A 19,813-nucleotide genomic window follows, 5' to 3' on the forward strand; every position below is an offset into this window, starting at 1 on the left:
ATTATCATTTATGTTCACTCAAGGTGCAAATACCATATCATGTAAATCACCTATAGCCTCCCGCATAGATTCATCTTCCTCGTTTTTTTATTTTTAATAATATTAGTAATAATTTTAAATTTTTTAAATATATTAAAAATATTAATAACAATATATGTATTAATAAATAATATTAATTTGAAACTTAAGTAATTGTCGTAATAGTAAAATGATAAATTTAAGTTTTTACTAATAAAATGTAATTAACGAATGATATATTTTTAAAATAAAATATAACCAAAATAAATTATAATAAAGAAGGAGGGAAGCTCATGATTATCTACAATAAGATGGAGGAATGATCATGAATATTCACCTATTTATCACAAATTGTTATTGAACAGTTATTTTATGCCTTTTGTTCCTAAAAATAAATAAAATATATCTAACTAACAAATATTTTTCTACCTAAAATTAGATAATCTTAATTTTCTATTACTCATTAGGATATGAAGCAAGATGAAATTTTGTTACCAACGGGGGTTGATTCAAGTGGTACATGTTTGATTCCCCTTAAGCAAGAACCCGGGTTCGAGTCTTGTGGATGAAAAAAATGCCTATTGGGAGAGTTAGCCTCACATCCTGTGGATGTTCCCGGCTCGGACAGTAAATAATTACCACTATCACATATTTTTTGTATTTCAAACTTATCCTTTTGTATTATTAATAACTACTTTAAACTTCCAAACATTAGTTTCATTGCTTTAATTTTTTATACTAATATATTATTAATCTTCCATACATTCTTTTATTTCTATATTCTCTCTTTCTCAACCCAAGTAAAACAAACAATAACATAGAAAAAACATCTATAGTGATTATTAGAGATACAAAATGAGAATTTTGTATAAGTTTCATGTATATTATATCAATTACTATATGTTATCTTCTAAATTTTCACTATCTATTGAATTCTATATCACAAAAAATAAAAAAAATGGGTGACCGGCACGGCGGTTGATACACTAGTTAGCATAAATTTAAAAGTCTTACAAGGTGTGGGTGGTTTCTACATGTAGAGAAAGTTTGTTAAAAATCAATAATAAATATAGTTATCAAGAAAGTGAAAATTAATAATAAATGTAACTACAAATTAAATTAGTAATAAATGTCTTTATGTATTATTCTTATAAATTTTATATCAGAAGCACTTAAGTAAATGTGACCAAATAGGTAATTGGTAAAGACAATTTAATTATAGTTGGATATTATATTTTAAAAACTGAATATTGCTACAAACATTAACTTAATCTTTTTTAATATCAATGTTGAAAAATATTACTCTTAATTGTTAAATATTTAAAAAAAGAAGAACAAAATGAGGACAATGACATGATCATGATTATTAGGGTTGACAATGAATTAAACTAACTCAATAGTCATCCAACATTTGACTTATCATTAAACTTGATATATATAATCGAGGCAACTTATAAACCTAACAAATCAAGATGTATTTGACTCAAGTTTGACTCATTTATTTAATGAGCTAAATGTTTAGTTCAAATTCAATTTGTTTACATCGTGAACCAAAATTTATCAATATAAACAACGAGTTAAATTTTAACGAATGTCTTTTTGATTTGATTCATTCTATTTTTAAATTATAATATCTTATTATCATTAAATTGTCTTTATCAATTACCCATTTGATCCCATTATAAATAAATTTAATTATTCTAAATAAGTTAGTTAAAAATTAAAATTCAATTAATTACTTTCACTTACTAAAAAAACAAATAATAACAATTATTATGCATGTGTTATATGAGAAATTGTTGCAATTACAAACTAGAAATTTATAATGATAAATATTGGTCAATTTCAAATATGAGTTAGTCCAGATTAATTATTATGTAGCCAAAAGTCGTTAAAAATAATAAAATAATAACGATCCAAAAATAACTAACTAGAGAAACAAATCTAACTAAATCATAGATATACTAATGTTCTACCAATCCAAATATATGTAACACTCCCCTCAAGCTAAATTTTAGTAAGCTTTAAGCTTGTTACAAATAATTCTTTTTAAAACAAAAATAATCAAATAATTCTATGAGTTCCATAAAAATTGTTGAAAGATATTGTGAAATACAAAATCTGCATATAAAATCAATATCGTAATGATCATTGATGTGAAAGGCAGTCACAACTGATATAATTCACTATTGTGACAACAAGGCCACCAAAATGATCGTTATCAAGAAAAAAATCATTAATATAATCACCATCAGAATAATCTTCATGAAAAAGGAAGACATTATTAACACAATTCTTCAATGGGAGAAAAGGTATCACCATAATGAACGCCAGTGGAAATAAAACACAGTGGTATAACCATCATCATAATGATTATTGATTAGAAAAGAAATCACTACCAACATAACTTATTAATGTTATAAATAAATGAGTAATTTGGAATTGTTAAGTGGAAAGATAAGAATGAATGCTAACAAGAATGTGACACAATATAAGTGAAGTGGTGAATTGAAGTTCCGAATTTTTGGCATCTCCACAGTAGAATAGTGATGGGACAAATTATAGAGGATGACATTGCTCTGATACTACTTAGAAGTTTAAGATAGTAAAGATTTTTCAAATTCAAATATGAGTGAGTCCAAATAATTTATTATATAGGCAAAAACTGTTATAAACAATACAATGATAATGATCCAAATAATAACTAATAAAATAAACAAAACTAACTAAATTCTATATAAGATAATGTTTTATCAATCTAAATATATTTAACAAAAATGGTTTTGAAAAACTGTAAAGATATGGAAAAAGTAAAAAGTGTTAATGTTTTTTCTTACAATTCATAGGGAAGTATATTTCTTTAAGTTGACTTAACTGATTTCTATAATAGTATCTACCTGTGTATAGTTCATATTTTGTGAAAAACATGTTATTATTTTATTGAAAACGATATATCATCATACTAAATTATTCTACTAATTCTCATATCTATAAGAAAATAACATATATTATAAAGTGATATTTTGTTTATTAATGATCGATTTATAAATAACTTGTGTCACTTTATTATAGGTAGGATGATTCATATGAAGATTTAGTAAGATAATATATCATTATTTTTTATATTTTTCATTAAAAAAGTCTTTACATAAGTGACACTATAAATTTGGTGCCTACCAAGGACTCAAGTACGAAATTGAGACAAATAAAACAACTTAGATATCTTATACCGAGTATTTAGCTCCATCAAAACAGTGACAATACTGCAAAAGCTTCAATTCAATTGGCTCTCATTATGTTCTTGTTCCTATTTGCCATTGGTATTCCTCTTTCCTTCTTATTTGTTCTGTAATCTGTCTAAAATTCATAGGTTTTCTTCATTATAAAAGAAGAATATCTCGATTGTTATAAAAATTACCACATAAAAGTATAATGATTGTTATGATTTTCATTTCATCTAAAAATTAATTAATATAAAAACTTATGTTCAATGATCGAAGTTAGAATTAACTTGGAGAAAATGTATTTTGAATAAAGAATATAATTTTAAGGTCTTTATGTTTTATTATTTTCAGGTTTGGAAATGCAACCAACTAAAGATTTGTTTGCAAGTTGGATTTTGGAGGGAAATGAAATGAAAGAGAAAATTCAGAGCTATCTTACAAATGTATTTCATGACCCTGAAGCATTCATTTTTCCTTCATTCCCCTCCAAAATTCAACTTGCAAACAGACTACAACTCATGATTGTCTTGAGGTTTGTGCGAAATTATTGTGCAAGGTCCCAATATGGGTGTGTAAATCAGGATATTGGGTTAGTGAATGTTATGATTCGTAAGTGCAAAAGTCTATATTGGCTTAAAAATAATATGAAATTTGATAAATAATGTTTTCTTGTATATTATGTTGAATTATTCAATGCCTTCTCAAAAGAGAAATGATACTTTGGTACCACTTTTTGAGGTGTATAAGGAGAAGAGATGTGAAGAGAATAGAGAAATTGATTGATAATGTAAAGTAAAGGAGAGAGAAAGATAAAAAGAAAGGTATAAATGACGTCGACGATGTAGAAAAAATTAATAAGAACATAAGGGTTGATTATGCAAAATAGTTTATAAGAAATTTTGAAATGTTTGCAATAAAAAAGTTAATTATTTTTGCTACTCTAGATGAAGAATGAGTACTATTTGTTTCTATTTGCAGTTTCTTGTTGTGTAGTTTAAGAAAAGAAAATGGGAAGCGAGAAAGAAAAAGGTGGAAAATGGGTAAATTTCTTGATTGTTTTGTATGAAACAAAAATGGGAAAATCTTGGTAAGCAAATGGTTTAGTTTTCTCTGTTTTCATTTGATTGGATAGAAAATTAACAAAGTAACAATTTGTTAAAAAGACAAATATATCCTTCTTAATTATTATATTAAAAGAAAATATATTCTTTTTTTTAATGTATTATTTGTGTACCGTCAATATATAAATTTATATACAGTCAATATATCATCCACTATTCATTTGTATTATTTTTGAAGAGTTAATAATAATAAAAAATAAATAGTAAATAATATAATGATAATATATAAAATACATACATTTTATCTCTTCTTTTTTCCATTCCATACAAAACATTTGTTAGTTATAGACTACCTCCTACATTTTATGTTTCAAATCGACGAAAAAGGAAAGCAAACTAGGATATAAAAAAGGCATCACTATTTTATCACAAGTATAATGAACATCATTTAGTTCTTCCAAAACAAAATAATCCACCAACCTATTATTAGCAGTGAAATCCAGCATATGAATAGTAACACCATCCAACACAAGGCAACGAAACATATGTTAACAAAATTAAAGTTGTGAAAAATGACACTGAACATTTGCTTAACGACATTCATATTTATATAGTTAAAATTAATTGGATCAGAATTGAACCATAAACCAATGTATTCAATGATCGATTTAATTTTTAAAACATTTGTTACAGCAAGTTAAACACTTCTTCTTTTTCCATTATATTTTAAGGTTTTATATCCGTTTTAAGCATTCATGATTTAGAAATAAAAAAGCCAATGAATTGCTGAACATCATGCATGGTTGATAATGAAAGTACCATATTGATAGTTAAATTTTTTTTTATGTTTCTCATCTAATATTATTAGATAAGAATCAAAGTTACAAGAATAATAAAAGGATGTAAACCAGAATTTACAAAAGTTCAAGGAGTTGTGGTTAAAAAAGGAGTATTATCAAAATAAATTCTTAAGACATTGGGGATTGATTATCCAATTAGAATAGGACATTGCTTAAAATCAAAGTAAATTCTTAACATCTAGGATTAGGGATGACAATAGATCTGGATGGATTCAGATAGTGTATTATCTGAACCCGTTATATTGCTTTATTTTTTGGATCAATACTCACCCCAGACTTGTGCTGATACTCGTTGGGTTTACTATCAGCGGGTCCTGAAGTATTAAGCAGATATGGGGACCCACACATTCAAAAATATGAAAAATAATTGCAAGTAATATATGCAATTGTTGTTTATATCTTATATATTATTGAGGCAAGCATGAAAAACAACTTCAATATGAGGATGGAAATTTTATTTCCAAAGAACTCTTTGATTAACATAACATTACATCGTACATATGAATTAACAACATAACATCAATGTTTAACAATATAACCTCACATTATTACTTAACAACATAACATCCTGATTAATAACATAACAATCACATTTATGAATTAATATGATATTACAATAATGAATTAACAATATAAATTACAATTATGATTAACATTATATTATAGAGTAACTGTCCATTTTGGTCTCTCATCTTTTTCGTGATTACCAACTTAGTCCCTAAAAAATTTGAAGTGACATTTTCATCTCCAACAAATTCAACATCGAGTCACGTTAGTCATTCCATCATTTCGACTCCGTTATCTGTAACAGATTTATTCATGTGACACGTTAAGTGTTAATGTGACATCTCTTACATGGTCCTACGTGTACAAGTTGTCCTGCAATCGAGCAAAAGTTTTTTTTTTTCATCCTCCCAAATCGCCATCATTTTTTAAAATAATTTTTTTAAATTAAAAAATAATTTTTTAAAGTTTTTATTATAAATTTTTTAATAAAATACTTTTTTTATTTTTTTAAAAATAAAATATTCTTCTCGTCTTCTTCACCACATATTCTCCATAATCTCATCCAAATCCTCCACCTTATCAACCTATTTATCTCTTTCTTTCTCACCTCATATTTATTTATTCTTCTTTTCGTAAAGTGGAATGGAATAATTACAAGCAATAATAGCGAGAAATCATAAGAACCCTTCACACAAGAAACCCAAAAAAAAACCAAATGGAGACATGAATCATGACTCAACAAATGTACAAGTTTATTTTAATATATAAAATGATAACTATGAACACTCACTTTTGTCCAACTTGATTAAAACATTAAAGTGTATGAAAGTTTCAAAACAACAAGTTCGGAACAAACATATTTGTGAAGTATTTCAGGACCAATTGGATTTGTTTTGTGAATGTCTAGTTCGTAACTAACAATTAGAAACATTTTTACCAATTCAATTCGATTAACTTAATAAACTTTTCATTGGGATTGTTATCATAATCAAGGACATATAACATCTTAAAGTACACACCGGAATTGTAAACGTTTTCGAGATTCTGTTATTGTTAATATGCATAACCGGTTATATTTAATTTTCGGATTATAAACTTATTTTGTCAGATCTTACACACCCTGCTAGCTACAATGATCGTTAGACCTGGTATCTCTTGTCAAATCCATCATGTATGAAAAATTCTACCTGAACATGAAAATATTTTGTTACAGACAGTCCATAATCAAATACCAATTGTAATCATTGGAATGAAACTACCCAAAAGAATATATCAAAAGCTCTTTAAAGATGTTACAATAATAGAGAAAAGTTTGATTATAACAAAATAGATATAGTCGTGTGCATCAAACTCAGGCTGCATGATTCTTCAAGCTTCTGGTCTTTCACCTGGGACAACAAATCCACTTCATGCACACGCGAAAAAAAAATAAAAAAGCAAGTGCCATGGCATTGAGATGAACAAACGCAGTCCCTGGATGCCATGAAAAATAAGAGCATGAGCAAGGACCCATCAAGAGGATTTTGTCTTTGTTGAACAATTTTGAGCTGGAACTCCAGAAGCTCCTTTTGTCGAACCTAAACCAAAACAAGACATCACTTTTTGTTATTATTGTCAACACAACATAGCAAAAAGAAAACACACAGATTTATCAATAAGGAGCAAGCAGTGATGGAAAGAGAGGATCAACACACATATACAAAGGAGAAGGAACCGAAAAGAAAGATAACATTTAAAGATTAGGAGCAGCAGATATACTTGCAAGTACCATGTTCATCCTGTTCAAGCATTTAGAAATAAAACAAAACGCATCTTATTCATCATGTGTTCATGAATAGCAAATCATACATACTTACCTATCAAATATATCAGCAAGTATTTTAGCAAATTATCAAATTTCCATGATGAGGCATTCTGAACCAAACCCCTTGCATGCGATGAATCGGCAATAATGATGATTTGGGTTAGTGGCTTATTCAAGATGACAAAAAGGAACTAGTAGCAATACCTTAAAATTAAGAGACATCAAAAACTTATCCTAAGCGGAAACAACAACGTGTTTACACGAACACAATAGTGATTATTTCAGATTGGATTTTCACAAACCTGTTTTTCATGACCATTTCACCAAACAGCTAGAGACAAAGGGTTAAAATAAAAGGCAATGTCTCGCGTCTTCACTTTGTTATTATCACATATTATCCATGATTCATCTATATTCGCAAGCTTAAGAATTGAGCCTCTGTGGGAACCCTGCAATTGATAACCGTTGCAAAATATTAGTGATGGTTGTTATGGAAATTAAAGGCCTACAATGATTGGTCTATCATCCTTAATTTAGATGTTACAATTAGAGCAATAATAAGCCACCAAAAGCAATCAGAATCACCAGAAAGGCAAGCATCTAAACATCAGAGCACTTATGGGATTAATCCAATAAAAACCAGCCGTGGATGGTAAAAAGGGATATCAATAGATGCAAAACAGATGTGGTGTTGTTCCAGTTACCGAATGATAGCTTTAATGCATTAAATCAGTAAACCAAAGATCAAACATGACATTATAAGGCATTTATGAAATGATATTAGGAAAAATGCAAACAACCGTGAGTATTTCAGACGACCATAGAGAGATGCAAGCAGAAATCACTACTAGTGGCATATCTCCCTTCAGTTATATATACACACAGTCACAGACATCATAAGGACAATCTAATTATCATTTCAGTTACATATGCAACAATAAGAAGCAATCAGTTGAAAGTTATGCATTTTGTAACTGAAGAGATTTTACAAGACCACAGAAGAGCCACATGGCTCTATAAAAGGAGCAAGCAACCACACACAGAGGGAGAGGATCCAGAATCGGCATATCTTATGCAACACAGATAAACAACAGAGCAAAGGCAACTTGTACGTATTCGCAGACCATCATATACATCAAGGAGGAGGCTCAAAGAAAACGAGGCAGGACCAAAACAAAAGAAAAACATTATGCGTTACAGGTTCGTCATTCTTTTTAATAGATCTTAATGATTTTATTTTGTGTATCTCATCCATATAAGCCTATAACCATGAAATAAACTCAGAACTTTGCTGAAAAACGGCTAACATATCAAATTCAAACATAAAAATATCGTTATATCCACTCGGCTTCAACGGGGATAAATATCCATAAACAGGAAATAGATAGTATAACATGATAATATAATTTCGGGGTAAATGCTTGCCGAAATTAGTTACGCTTAATCATCCAATTTCAAGCAAAAAGGATTAAATAGAAAAGGAGTAGGGTTATTCACGAGACCCATTATGTTGATGAGGATTCCGAATCCCTATCTTGCCTCGGTGACCACCGTGAGAACGAAGAAATCATAAAAGAAAACAAAAGGGGGATACGATACCTTACAGGTTCTCCTCGCCTCAAGCCACCGTGATAAACGGTGGTTCCCACCGTGGCTGCCACCTTCATCAATCGAAGCCATCACTGGAGAGGAAGGGATGGAGAAGATGATTGTCCATTCTTCGAGCCACCATCACGAGCCTCACCTCCGCTGGAGAAGAACTCACCGTCGCCGCCTCTCACTGCCGTTGGTCACCATCGCTGGAATAGAAGGGATTAGGGATTTAGTTCCCTTTCTTTGATTTAATATGAAGATAATGGGGGTAACCCCTTTCACGTGACTTTATTTTGTTTTTGTTAACAAATACTTCTAATGCATGTTTTTATACCACTTGAACCAACGTCCGTAAAAGATAATAACTACCAATAATAACAATAATTAGAACATTTTACTTTGACAAAAAAGATTATTAATAGAATCACATGAAATTTTTTATAAATGCTTTTGAATAATTTTGGGAGTTAATCAAAGATGGAGAGAAGGTCGCCCTTAGGTATCTTTTTTCTCAAATCATCTTCGAAAGGTCGCGCTACGCCGCTTCTTTTCAATCGATTAAATCTCAAAATCGATTAAACTTTATTTTTTAAATTAAAATAACAAAATTTAACCAAACAAAAACTTTTCTTTTAATAAACAAAACTTAGAAAATGAATATTTTTGACTAAAAATATATTTTCTTTAATTAAAATACCCTCAACCAATAAACATTTTTCTACTGAAAGAACTACGTAAGCCTTAATCATCCTTAATAGGGGTACGTAGGACCAAAGTCAATATTGTCAAGCTCAATAATAAAAATAAATATTTTTTTCATAATAAGTAACTAATTAATCAGACAATTTAATAAATAATAATAATAAAGTCATATATTTTAATGAATGGTATTGTTTAAGACGGGTGGGTAGGGTGCTAATACCTTCCCTACCTCGTATCTGACTCCGAACCTGGATATCAAAAATCCAAAAGCCCAAGGTAATTGAGCCTTAAAGATTTTTCTACATTTTTAACTATAAAATATAATGGCGACTCTAAACAAAGTCGTGCAACTAAAAATCAGGGCGCGACAATAACTATTGCTTGAGCAATTCATACTTTCTCTATTGCTTTATGTCTTCCCTCTGCTATTTTTTCTAGAAGTTGCAGCTTCTCTTCTCTTTGGCTTCTTCAATGCTATTCTTATGGTCTTTTCTGCAAAGATTCTTGGTGTTTCTCTTTCATTCTGGATCGGAAGGTACATATTCCTTTTCTCTCTCTTTATTTTTATTATTTCTTAGATAAATGCATGTATGTAAGACCAGTCATTGATCTTAAAATGCACTTGTACATTGGTTGAGTCATGATTCAACACTGTTTTTATTCGTTTTTTTGGGGTTTCTTATGTGAAGGGTCCTTATGGTTTCCTGATGCTTATAACTATTCTATTCCAGTTTGCAAAAGCAAGAATAAATAAATGTAAGGTGAGAAAAAAAAGAGATGAAGATGTTAACAAGGTGGAGGATTTAGATGAGATTATGGAGAAGATGTGATGAAAAAGATGAAGAGGTGATTTTATTTTTAAAAAAATTATAAAAAAAATGTATTTTATTAAAAATTTGTATTAGATTTTTTTACAAATTTTATTTTTTAATGTAAACATTTTATATTAAAAAACGGCGTCGTTTTGTGAGGGAAAAAGATAAATTTTTTTTTCTCTTAATGACATGGCAACTTGTACACGTAGGACCATCTAGCAGATATCACGTGAACACTTAATGAGTCAAACGAGCAAATCTGTTACAGTTAACGCAGCCGAGATGACGGAATGACTAACATGACTCAATGTTGAATTTGTTGGGGACGAAAATGTAACTTAAAATTTTTTAGGGACTAAAGTGGTAGTCACAAAAAAGATGAGGGACCAAAATTTCAGGTGTCAATTACCCACAGATCCAAAATCGCAGACCTAGACCCACCTCGTTGTAAGTATTATCTGTGGGTATCCACGTGCCCAGGTACCATTGTCATCTCTATTTGTGACTCCACTTCTCACTGCACTATTACTAGAATCTACTCTGATTATTTTCCTTTACGTTTGTCCTCTCAAAAGTTTGCCTTAACCCATCCATCTTCCTTCAAGTTTCACAAAATGTGGCTTATGCATAATGACTATATTAGAGTGGTCTAAGAGGTTTGTAACTCCATGATCTTGGGTTGCCCCTTTTGTGTTTTATCAATGTTCTTTTTTGAATGAACGGTATGGTCGGACTAGAAGTCCGGGTATGAGATCTTGAGTATCCAGGCAAGAGCATTTCTAGAATCTGGATGAAGGTTGACTTGGACCTGCTGGTGGAGATACCTGAAAATTTTCTTCAATGATCAAGTCAGTAAGACTAGAGAGGCAATGCTCAGGAGTAATAAATGAGATATGAGAAGAAGAGGATAATAATGACATGTGATGAGTTCTAAGTGATACTTCCTATTGGGGGAGAGCCCTATTTATAGTGGTTGAATTGGATGATGTGGCCATAGAGGGTACTATTGACATAGCCGACCATCCTGGCTTGTCGGGAGCTGCTTTTCCCATGTTAGGAAGCTTTGGAAAGATCGTACTCTATGCATAGTTGACTTGTAGCTTGTGGCAGGTTTGGTAGTTGTATTGCAGTGTGTCCTTGTCGTGTTGGCAGTGGGTAGGTGGCATTGCAGGTGGCGAGATAGTGCGTTGTTGGTAGCATGTTAGACAAGGACTGATCATGACCCCGACATGGGAGGTCTGGTCTAAAGGGGGATGACTCTAGCCAAGCTTTTTAATTGTTTATATTCGGTCATTGCTCGGTTAGAGGGGAGGCTACCCGGGCACCCAAGACGTCGGGATGACCGAGATGGAACAGTTGTCCCTACTCTAGTAGTATGATCGGTAGGCGAGCATGATGGTAGACTCTAGGTGCATTGGTGGTATGGTGTCGTTAGTCTTTTGGGTTGTGTGACACATGTCTGGTCATCATTAATGTTCTTTGGTTATCAGACCATATTTTGGCGTAGAGTACTCAAGTATGGTTAATTGGTTCGTTTCTAGCCATTTTTTGTCTTGGTTCCTAGGTCGTCATTGTATCACACTTAAGTGCCCTTTGAACGGGTAGGATGCATTTTAAGTTGGGCCGTGAGGGGTGGCCTTGGCCCAGCTTCGTCTATAAATAGGGAGGCTTCTCATTCATTTTCTTCATTTTGCTTTCAAAATTTTCTGCTATTGAGCCTAACGTTGCTTCCGATCAACCTCGTCTTCTTGTCTCATATCAAATATTTTCAAACTTCTTTCTAGGTAACTTCTTTTCCTTTCTTCTTTCATAATAATGGTCTTCATTACCAACCTAGAATCTAGTTCCGATGAGGTGGAGGTCTTGTCCGGACCTCCACCCAACTTTGTCCCACAATCATCTCGTTCCAGGGATTGGCTTGCCTAGAGAGGGACGGGCGATTTGACACTCTCGACCCCGCTGGCCCGTTGGAGGGGGAGATTGGTAGAAAGAGGGGTCGTAGGGATGGACTAGGCAGTTTATCAAGAGAAGTGGCGTTCGGTCATGGTTAGGGAATCCAGTTCAGAGCCTGATGCTTCTTCTAGTAACAGGTTGCTAATGTCGTGAACGTACATTGGAAGGGTGGATAGGTTTCCGATTCCCGAGGGTTTTGACAGCTTTGACTCGCGCTACTGGTGGGTTTATCGGGAAGTGTTGTGTGAAATGGAAAATAGTCAAAGGTTGTCGTTATGATTGACCTACTTATTTTTTATGAAGACAATGAGTTAAATGGAATTTTGAAGATGTGGACATCACAACAAACAACATGCCAAAGACTCAAGGTCATCGTCATAGACTTAGAATTATTTTATTATTCTAGAAGTCCTAAGACGGTTGCCTAGTTTTGAGTCTAGATTATGTAAACCTTAGGTGAAAGTCTCACAAGAGTTTAAAATGAAATTCATATGATAAGTAGAATCACACATTAACATTAACCATACATGGTTTTTGTGCATAAAAGTATCATCTATTTCAAACTCATGTGTTGTATATTCTTTCATCATATAGAGTGTTTACCATGCATTAATGAAAAATATTTTCATACATATTAATCGACTATAATGATTTATAATTGATTATGTCTTGTTGAATTCGTTCATTGATTAAGGATTGGTGTAATTGATTAAAATGAGTTACAATGGCTAACTTCCTATGATTTCTGGCTTATTAATCGATTAAAGAGGTTGATAATCGATTAATCCTTAAGAGAAAAACTATTTTGCATAAACACATTAATCAATTAAGTAAGTGAATAATTGATTAACATCAATTAAAATCAGTTTCATATAAAAGTTGTTTTTTTTCAAGTCATGTGCATTACGAATTAGATTCAAAATTTTCATTGAGAGAAAGAAAACCAAGATTCTCACTACAGAAACTTCATAGCATCTTGCTTATTCTTTGAGCGAATGAAAGTGAAATCTTGCGTTGTTTTCTAGAGAGAAAAGGGAGGGAAAATCTTTTCTAAAGTGCATCAATGTTATACATTTGTAAAACCATTGCATATCAGCACATCTAGTTTAGACTTCTTGTGAGGGTTTTACATAGGGTTTTAGAGTTGAGTGTAAATGTTATATTTGCACATTAAATATGCACAATAACTCAGAAAAACCTTGTTATTCAAAGAGATTGAGAAAATTTTGGCTGCGATTAGGTAGTTGTCTTCACGAGGGAAATATGTCTTGGTTCAAGCTAAACGAAGGTTGGGGCTAGAGTCGCGAAAGGTGTGGGTATCCGAGTAGGCGAGCTCAATAGTCAAACCGGAGTGATGGGCTCATCAGTTCTAAGAAGGGAGTGTCTTATTGCTTGTATTGGAAGTTTGTTTGTAAAAGAACATATAATTACCAAAGTGAAGAAAAATCTCCCAAGATCAGAATGGGAGGCCTAGATGTAGTTTACAAGTGGACCCGCAAATGAATCAGGATAAAAATCCTTGAGCAGTTTCTCTTTTCCTATCTCTTTTATATTTCAATCTTTATTGATTTCTGATTTGATTGAATTCTGTGATTTGTGCTAAGTGTTAATGATCTGTGTAAAATCAAGAATCAATTTAGGGCAATAAATATTGTTAATCATCATTGTTTGCATTGCAAGAAATCTGTTTATCAAGGATACCAAGATATAGTATAATTTATTAAAATTGTATATAATGGATTAATCAAACTATGCATAAATGACTAACACTGATCATAATCAATTAACTCCAACAGTGTTATGTTTTACGCATTAATCGGAAAAGCAGGACTAGTGATCTGCTACACATATTCACCCCCTAGGTGTGATTTACCTTACTCGTACCCAACACTGGGCACCACTAACTACTTCTTGGAGGATGTGACACCCAGGGTTGTTGTGTTGGCACGTGTGTCGAATTACACTCAATTGCAAGCCTCATCTTATGAAGAGCGGGTTTGCTAGGATCTCTATATGGATCGGGGGGACAAATATAGCTTCTATTTGTATGAATACTATATCTGGAAGATCGTGCTCCAAATACCTTTGGACGGATGGTATGTGGTCTTGCTGAACCACATGGGGGTCACTCCTTCTTAAATGTATTCGATCGCCTAGGGATTTCTCCGAGCATTCGGACTTTGTTGCAAGGTGATGATGTTCCCTTACATTGTTCGCTTGTTCTTTTGGATGTTCTAGGTGACCCATGTAACACCATGTTTTTCCGAGCACGTTTAATTAAGTAATTAGTTGTTAATGAATTAATTATAGAAATTAATCAGTAATGTTTTATGTAACACCGTGAAAATTCCATATATTTTATTAATTATTTATTTAAAAAACAAATTAATTTTAGAAATTAATCAGTAGTGAATTAGGCTAAACCGTAGTTGCGTGTTAGTCTTGTTTTGTGAATTTCTATCTTTTAGTAAATTTATGTGATGAAAAGTTTTTGGACTACTGTCGAGCATAAAAACATGTTTTTTAGTTCCGTAGCTCGGAATCGAATTCCGATTGCACCTTTTGCTTCAAAATATTATTTCGAGTCAGGGTAGACATCAAGTTTATCCAAAACGCATTTCCAAATATTTTTCCACTCCGAATTTGGCATTTCGAAATTCTAACTGTAATCGGCAGATTTTAATATCCAACCAAGTATTAGCCGCCAATACTTGGGTATGGTCTCATCACGAATGATTCGCCGAAGAATTCACCTCATTTTCCCGAGTGAAACTTGCGTGGCAAGCAAGCGAAACTACTCAACTTTACACTAAATTCTGTAAACGCTTCACTTACCCATTGCACCATTAATCTTGGAAACCCTTGGTTTGCCTACATAAATCAGATTCAATTCGCCTTAAATCTGATTTAATCCCTTTAAAAGAGCCATTTACTCTTGAAACCTTTGGCTTGCTTCTCTAAGGCTAATTCATTTCCTTTAAAAAGACCATTTAACCTAGAGCACCCTTGACATTTCATTCCACATTCTTCTTCATTTGGCTCTCCAGAACTTCAAGGTAAACCTCATCCCTTTTGTTTTTAATCTTTTAGAAAATGTAGTCGTTCATTGTTTTCAATATTCGAGTATGATGTTTATGCGTATGTTACGAACATTTTTAACCGTCAAAATTTTATAAAAAACCTTCCTATCTCTTGTTATATGCAAGAACGCGAAACATGAGTTTTCATGAATCTAAAAATTGTTGTTTTGGAAACTATGAAATCTTGTTGTTCATGGGACTGTTTTAGTATTTTGAATATATGCATGTTATTTATGTTGATGAAAGATGATGATTTTGAAATCAAAGAAATATTTTAAACCGAAATGTCATGTTGATCATGAGATCAATCCTTGTGAAAAGGTGTTGAAATGATCATGAACACGGTAGGGATCGAGAACGAGACTTTCGAGGATAAAGGATGGTTCGGGATTATAAATCTCGGACCAGATGGATGAAAGTCTCGGATGTGTTAGAATGAATTAAAATGATGTTTTTATCTCAATGTTAGTAGGAAAGCGATTTAACTCGCAAATCATTGATTTGTGTTTTGTGTTAGTTTCGAAGCGTTCATAGTCGGAAAACCGATCCATTCACGGAAAGGGAATCAACCACGCTACAACCCAATGTGAGAGAGAATACACCGTGACATAGTGGTGTCTGAATATGACACCCGGATCTCCCCTCTATCTTAAAAGTTGGAAGTTATTTCTATTTTGTTAGAAGCTCGTACTTAACCAAATGATTTTGGGTCTGGATTAAGTACGATGTTTCTTTAGGCTGAATGCCCCTAAGATAGTATAAAATATCAAGTCTCATGGTTGTTATCTGTGAAGGAACACCACTCGAGATACTAAAATGCATTGGGATCGAAAAATATCGGAGAGTTTCGATCCGGTAGCCCAAAAGGGCAAGGAAAATGGTCCCGATAACTGGACCACCTCTCCCGGGCGAGGAAGAAATAGAGAAGAATGGTTCTAAATAGCGCTTGGGTGAGCAACCCCTCGCTCGGGCGAGCCAGCCTCGCTTGGGCGAGCGTTTCTCGCCTAGGCAAGTGCGAGAGGGCCTGGTTTGGGCGTTTTTGGCTCCCGAGTGACCATATTTCGCCCGGGCGAGTGTTTCTCACCTAGGCAAGCGCCAAATGGCCCGTTTTGGGCGTTTTTGGCGCCCAAGTGACCGTATTTCGCCCGGGCAAGTCCAGACAGGTATTTTGGCCAGTTTTTGGTGGATTTTTAGCTTGAGCGATAGTCCCCTCGCTCGAGCGAGAACCATGAAGGAAATTGAGTTTGTTTTGATGAATTGATCGCTTAAGCGACAATCTCTCACTTGGGCGAAAGACAAACATAAATTGTGACTGCTTTTGATTGATTTATTACTTAGGCAATAGCCCTAGCTTGGGTGTGAAGTGTATTTTACACTTGGGAAAGACCGTGGCTCAGAGGATTGAGTCCGGTGCCCAAATCAACAAACTTATACTGTTACTTTTGGTTATTGCGCCTTATGTGGACAAGGATTCCGACGAGGATGTCGTGAGCAAGGCTATGCCTAAAAAGGATTACATGATACCACGCAACGAGGTCGTTTAACCGTAAGAGGCTTGGCCATGCGGCCGTCCAGTGTAAGTCAGCGATGGTTCATAGTGGTAGGGATGTTATTCCTATATTATATGATACCACACAGCGAGGTCGTCTGACCGTAAGAGGCTTGGCCGTGTGGTCGTCCAGAATAATTCAGCGATGGTTCGTAGTGGTATGGATGTTATTCTATACTATATGATACCACGCAACGAGGTCGTTTGACCGTAAGAGGCTTGGCTGTGTGGTCGTCCAGGGTAATTCAATGATGGTTCATAGTGGTAGGGATGTTATTCCTTTATTACGTGATAACGTAAGATCGGGTTCCACAAGAAGCATTCCTTTGGGAGATTTCTTAGGATTAGACGATCATTTTAAGAGACTAATTAAAATATTTAATCGGCTAACTTCAGTTAGTGTGCATATTCATTATAAATAACGAAGTAGTGGAGAGGAAATTTATGAGAGACAAATGAGCCCCGCGATGTTGAGAGGGATGGTGATGGCGGTGATTTGTCAGCAAAGTCTCGAGGGAGAGCCTAGGTGAGACGAGTCCCCTGTATTCCTGGATGAGGTATTCTGTTGGATCGGACATTTCTCACCTTGCAAACTAGACAATCTCTGACAACCCCTCTTTGCAATCAAGATCAATGAGAGGGATTCCCAGAAAGTGTTTGATACGACACCATCCTGAAAAGGACCATTCTTCGGAACCGATCGATCATATATATATCCTTGCGAGGAATAATTTTTGGTGCGATCAAATCGCCTTGTTGTGGGACCTGTACTCTTGGTTATTTCCGAATAGTATATTGGGAGGATATTGGTGTAAGGATGGATGCAATAAGCATTAAATTCATACATTGAGATCATGGATATTAATCCCCATGATCTGAGTTATAACCGCATTCATTATTGTGCGTTATGTTTGTGATCTATATTGTGTATATTATGCGTGTCGCTCTGGATGTGTTATTCCGTGTAATTCCATACTGTCAATGAATTATATTCATTAGATGTCTTACTCTCTCTTCTTTTCTATTCTTTGTGCTTGTTCTTGGTTCGCGTTCTCGTTCAGATGGACCGTACGGCGAGGATTCGGAGCTACCAATTCTCGAAGTCCCAGAAGGGGACATGGAGTAGTGATGGACATAGATATACCTACACAAGCTATTGTGCCTTAGAGCTAGAGATGGTTTGTGACGGCTCTACGATGCGCTTCCCTTCTCAGCATGAAAACTTGGAGGCTTCATTCACCTTGCTTGCTCGGAGATTTGCACATATTGCGCCATACATTCAGTGTGTGATCCTTCACGGACCCACTGATGTTGGACCATTTGCTCAGAGACGGAGTAGGGACGATGTGCCCAGTTCCCCACCGAGGAAGAGAGCTGCTATACTGATGTCGCCCGATCTTCAGGCAGAGGCGAGAGTAGGAAGAAAGTCACAGGGTTCATCCAACAACCTGGAAGAGGAGCGACAAGTCGAAGAGGAAGACTGTGTGGAATTGGTATGTATAGAGGACTCCATTGAGGTTGTGGACCTCTCTTTCGATTCTAAGACGGAGGAGGAACCCAGCGAGTGTTCTAGTACACCCGCTAACCGCGGAGCTAGTCGCTAGTGGTCATTTCTATTTCTAGTTGCCCTTGAGGCGAGTATTTGTGTAGGGTACTTATAAGGTTCTGAATGAACCAGACTATTGTGTATATTTCAGATTGGATTAAGATGTATTCCACTTTGCCTTTGTATATGTTTTCACTTATTTCATTAAAGGATCATTCCACGAATTATTGGTGTCTTTTCCACATTTTAGATTACTAAATGTGATTTTCCCGAAAAGGAATTAAATGTAAATGAAGAGTTTTACATTATAAATTTTTTTTACCCATTTTGGGCAATATTGTTGGAGTAATTTTGGGGCATTACATTTTAGGCTAAACCTCAGTTGAGTTTTAGTCTTGTATTATAATATTATTGCTTGCCCTTTTGTTTCAAGATTTTTGGAGAATAAAAGTTTCTGAGACGATTTCGGGTTGTTTTATCGAGTTTTTGCCATTTTTTGAGTTTCATAACTCATAATCGAATTCCAATTTCGCCGTTGGCTTTGAAATATTAGTAAAGTGGAAATACATGTCTAGAAAAGTTATGTCTAAGGAAAGACTTGGTATTTAAGTGTGTCTTTACGACCCACCTCTCTTTCCTTAGAACTAACCGGGTGTATATCCATAGATTATGGCATAATTCTGTTATAATTTTTGTTAAAACTTTACTTAAGAAAGTGTAGTTGTGTTGTAAGTAGGGTGGCAATGTGGGCCCGGCCCGCCTTTGGCCCGCTAAAATAAGGGCTAGCCCGGCCCGGCCCGTATTGTTAAAAGGGCTCAAAATACCAGCCCGACCCATATTTTGTAGGGCTGGCAGGCTGACGGGTTGGCCCGTTTTCCCAGTCCAAAATGTACATAATTAAAGCTTATAGACAAAAATAATCAACAAACTTGATAAAAGTGTTTTAAAAAAAATGACAAACATAAGTCTACAATATTACAATAACAACATAACATCTTAGCTTAAAACTTGTAAATTCTAAAGAAGAAACCAACATAGTCTTAAAGTTTTAAACTATTAGTTCACAATAAAACTTCTAAGTCATAAATTTCAATTTTTAAA

At 33.8% G+C, this 19,813-nt stretch overlaps 1 protein-coding gene and 1 long non-coding RNA gene across 3 annotated transcripts in view; both read right to left on the bottom strand.

Annotated features, from left to right (window-relative positions):
* Window positions 6,822-9,314, bottom strand: LOC109326291. Of its 2 annotated transcripts, none has more exons than XR_002105229.1 (3): window positions 9,074-9,314; window positions 7,777-7,923; window positions 6,822-7,247 (listed from the first exon to the last, which is right to left on the bottom strand). It is a non-coding gene; the product is annotated as an uncharacterized LOC109326291 (long non-coding RNA). The 2 variants fall into 2 exon arrangements; XR_002105228.1 differs by having other exon boundaries at window positions 7,527-7,923.
* Window positions 19,357-19,813, bottom strand: part of LOC109326344 (zinc finger BED domain-containing protein RICESLEEPER 2-like) — a 4,488-nt gene continuing 4,031 nt past the window's right edge. Inside the window, exon 3 of the mRNA XM_019559035.1 lies at window positions 19,357-19,392. Within this exon, the coding sequence (XP_019414580.1) occupies window positions 19,357-19,392 (36 nt within the window). The remainder of the gene's footprint in view (window positions 19,393-19,813) is intronic.

Source organism: Lupinus angustifolius, chromosome LG14, assembly GCF_001865875.1.
Source record: "Lupinus angustifolius cultivar Tanjil chromosome LG14, LupAngTanjil_v1.0, whole genome shotgun sequence".
Taxonomy (NCBI): domain Eukaryota; kingdom Viridiplantae; phylum Streptophyta; class Magnoliopsida; order Fabales; family Fabaceae; genus Lupinus; species Lupinus angustifolius.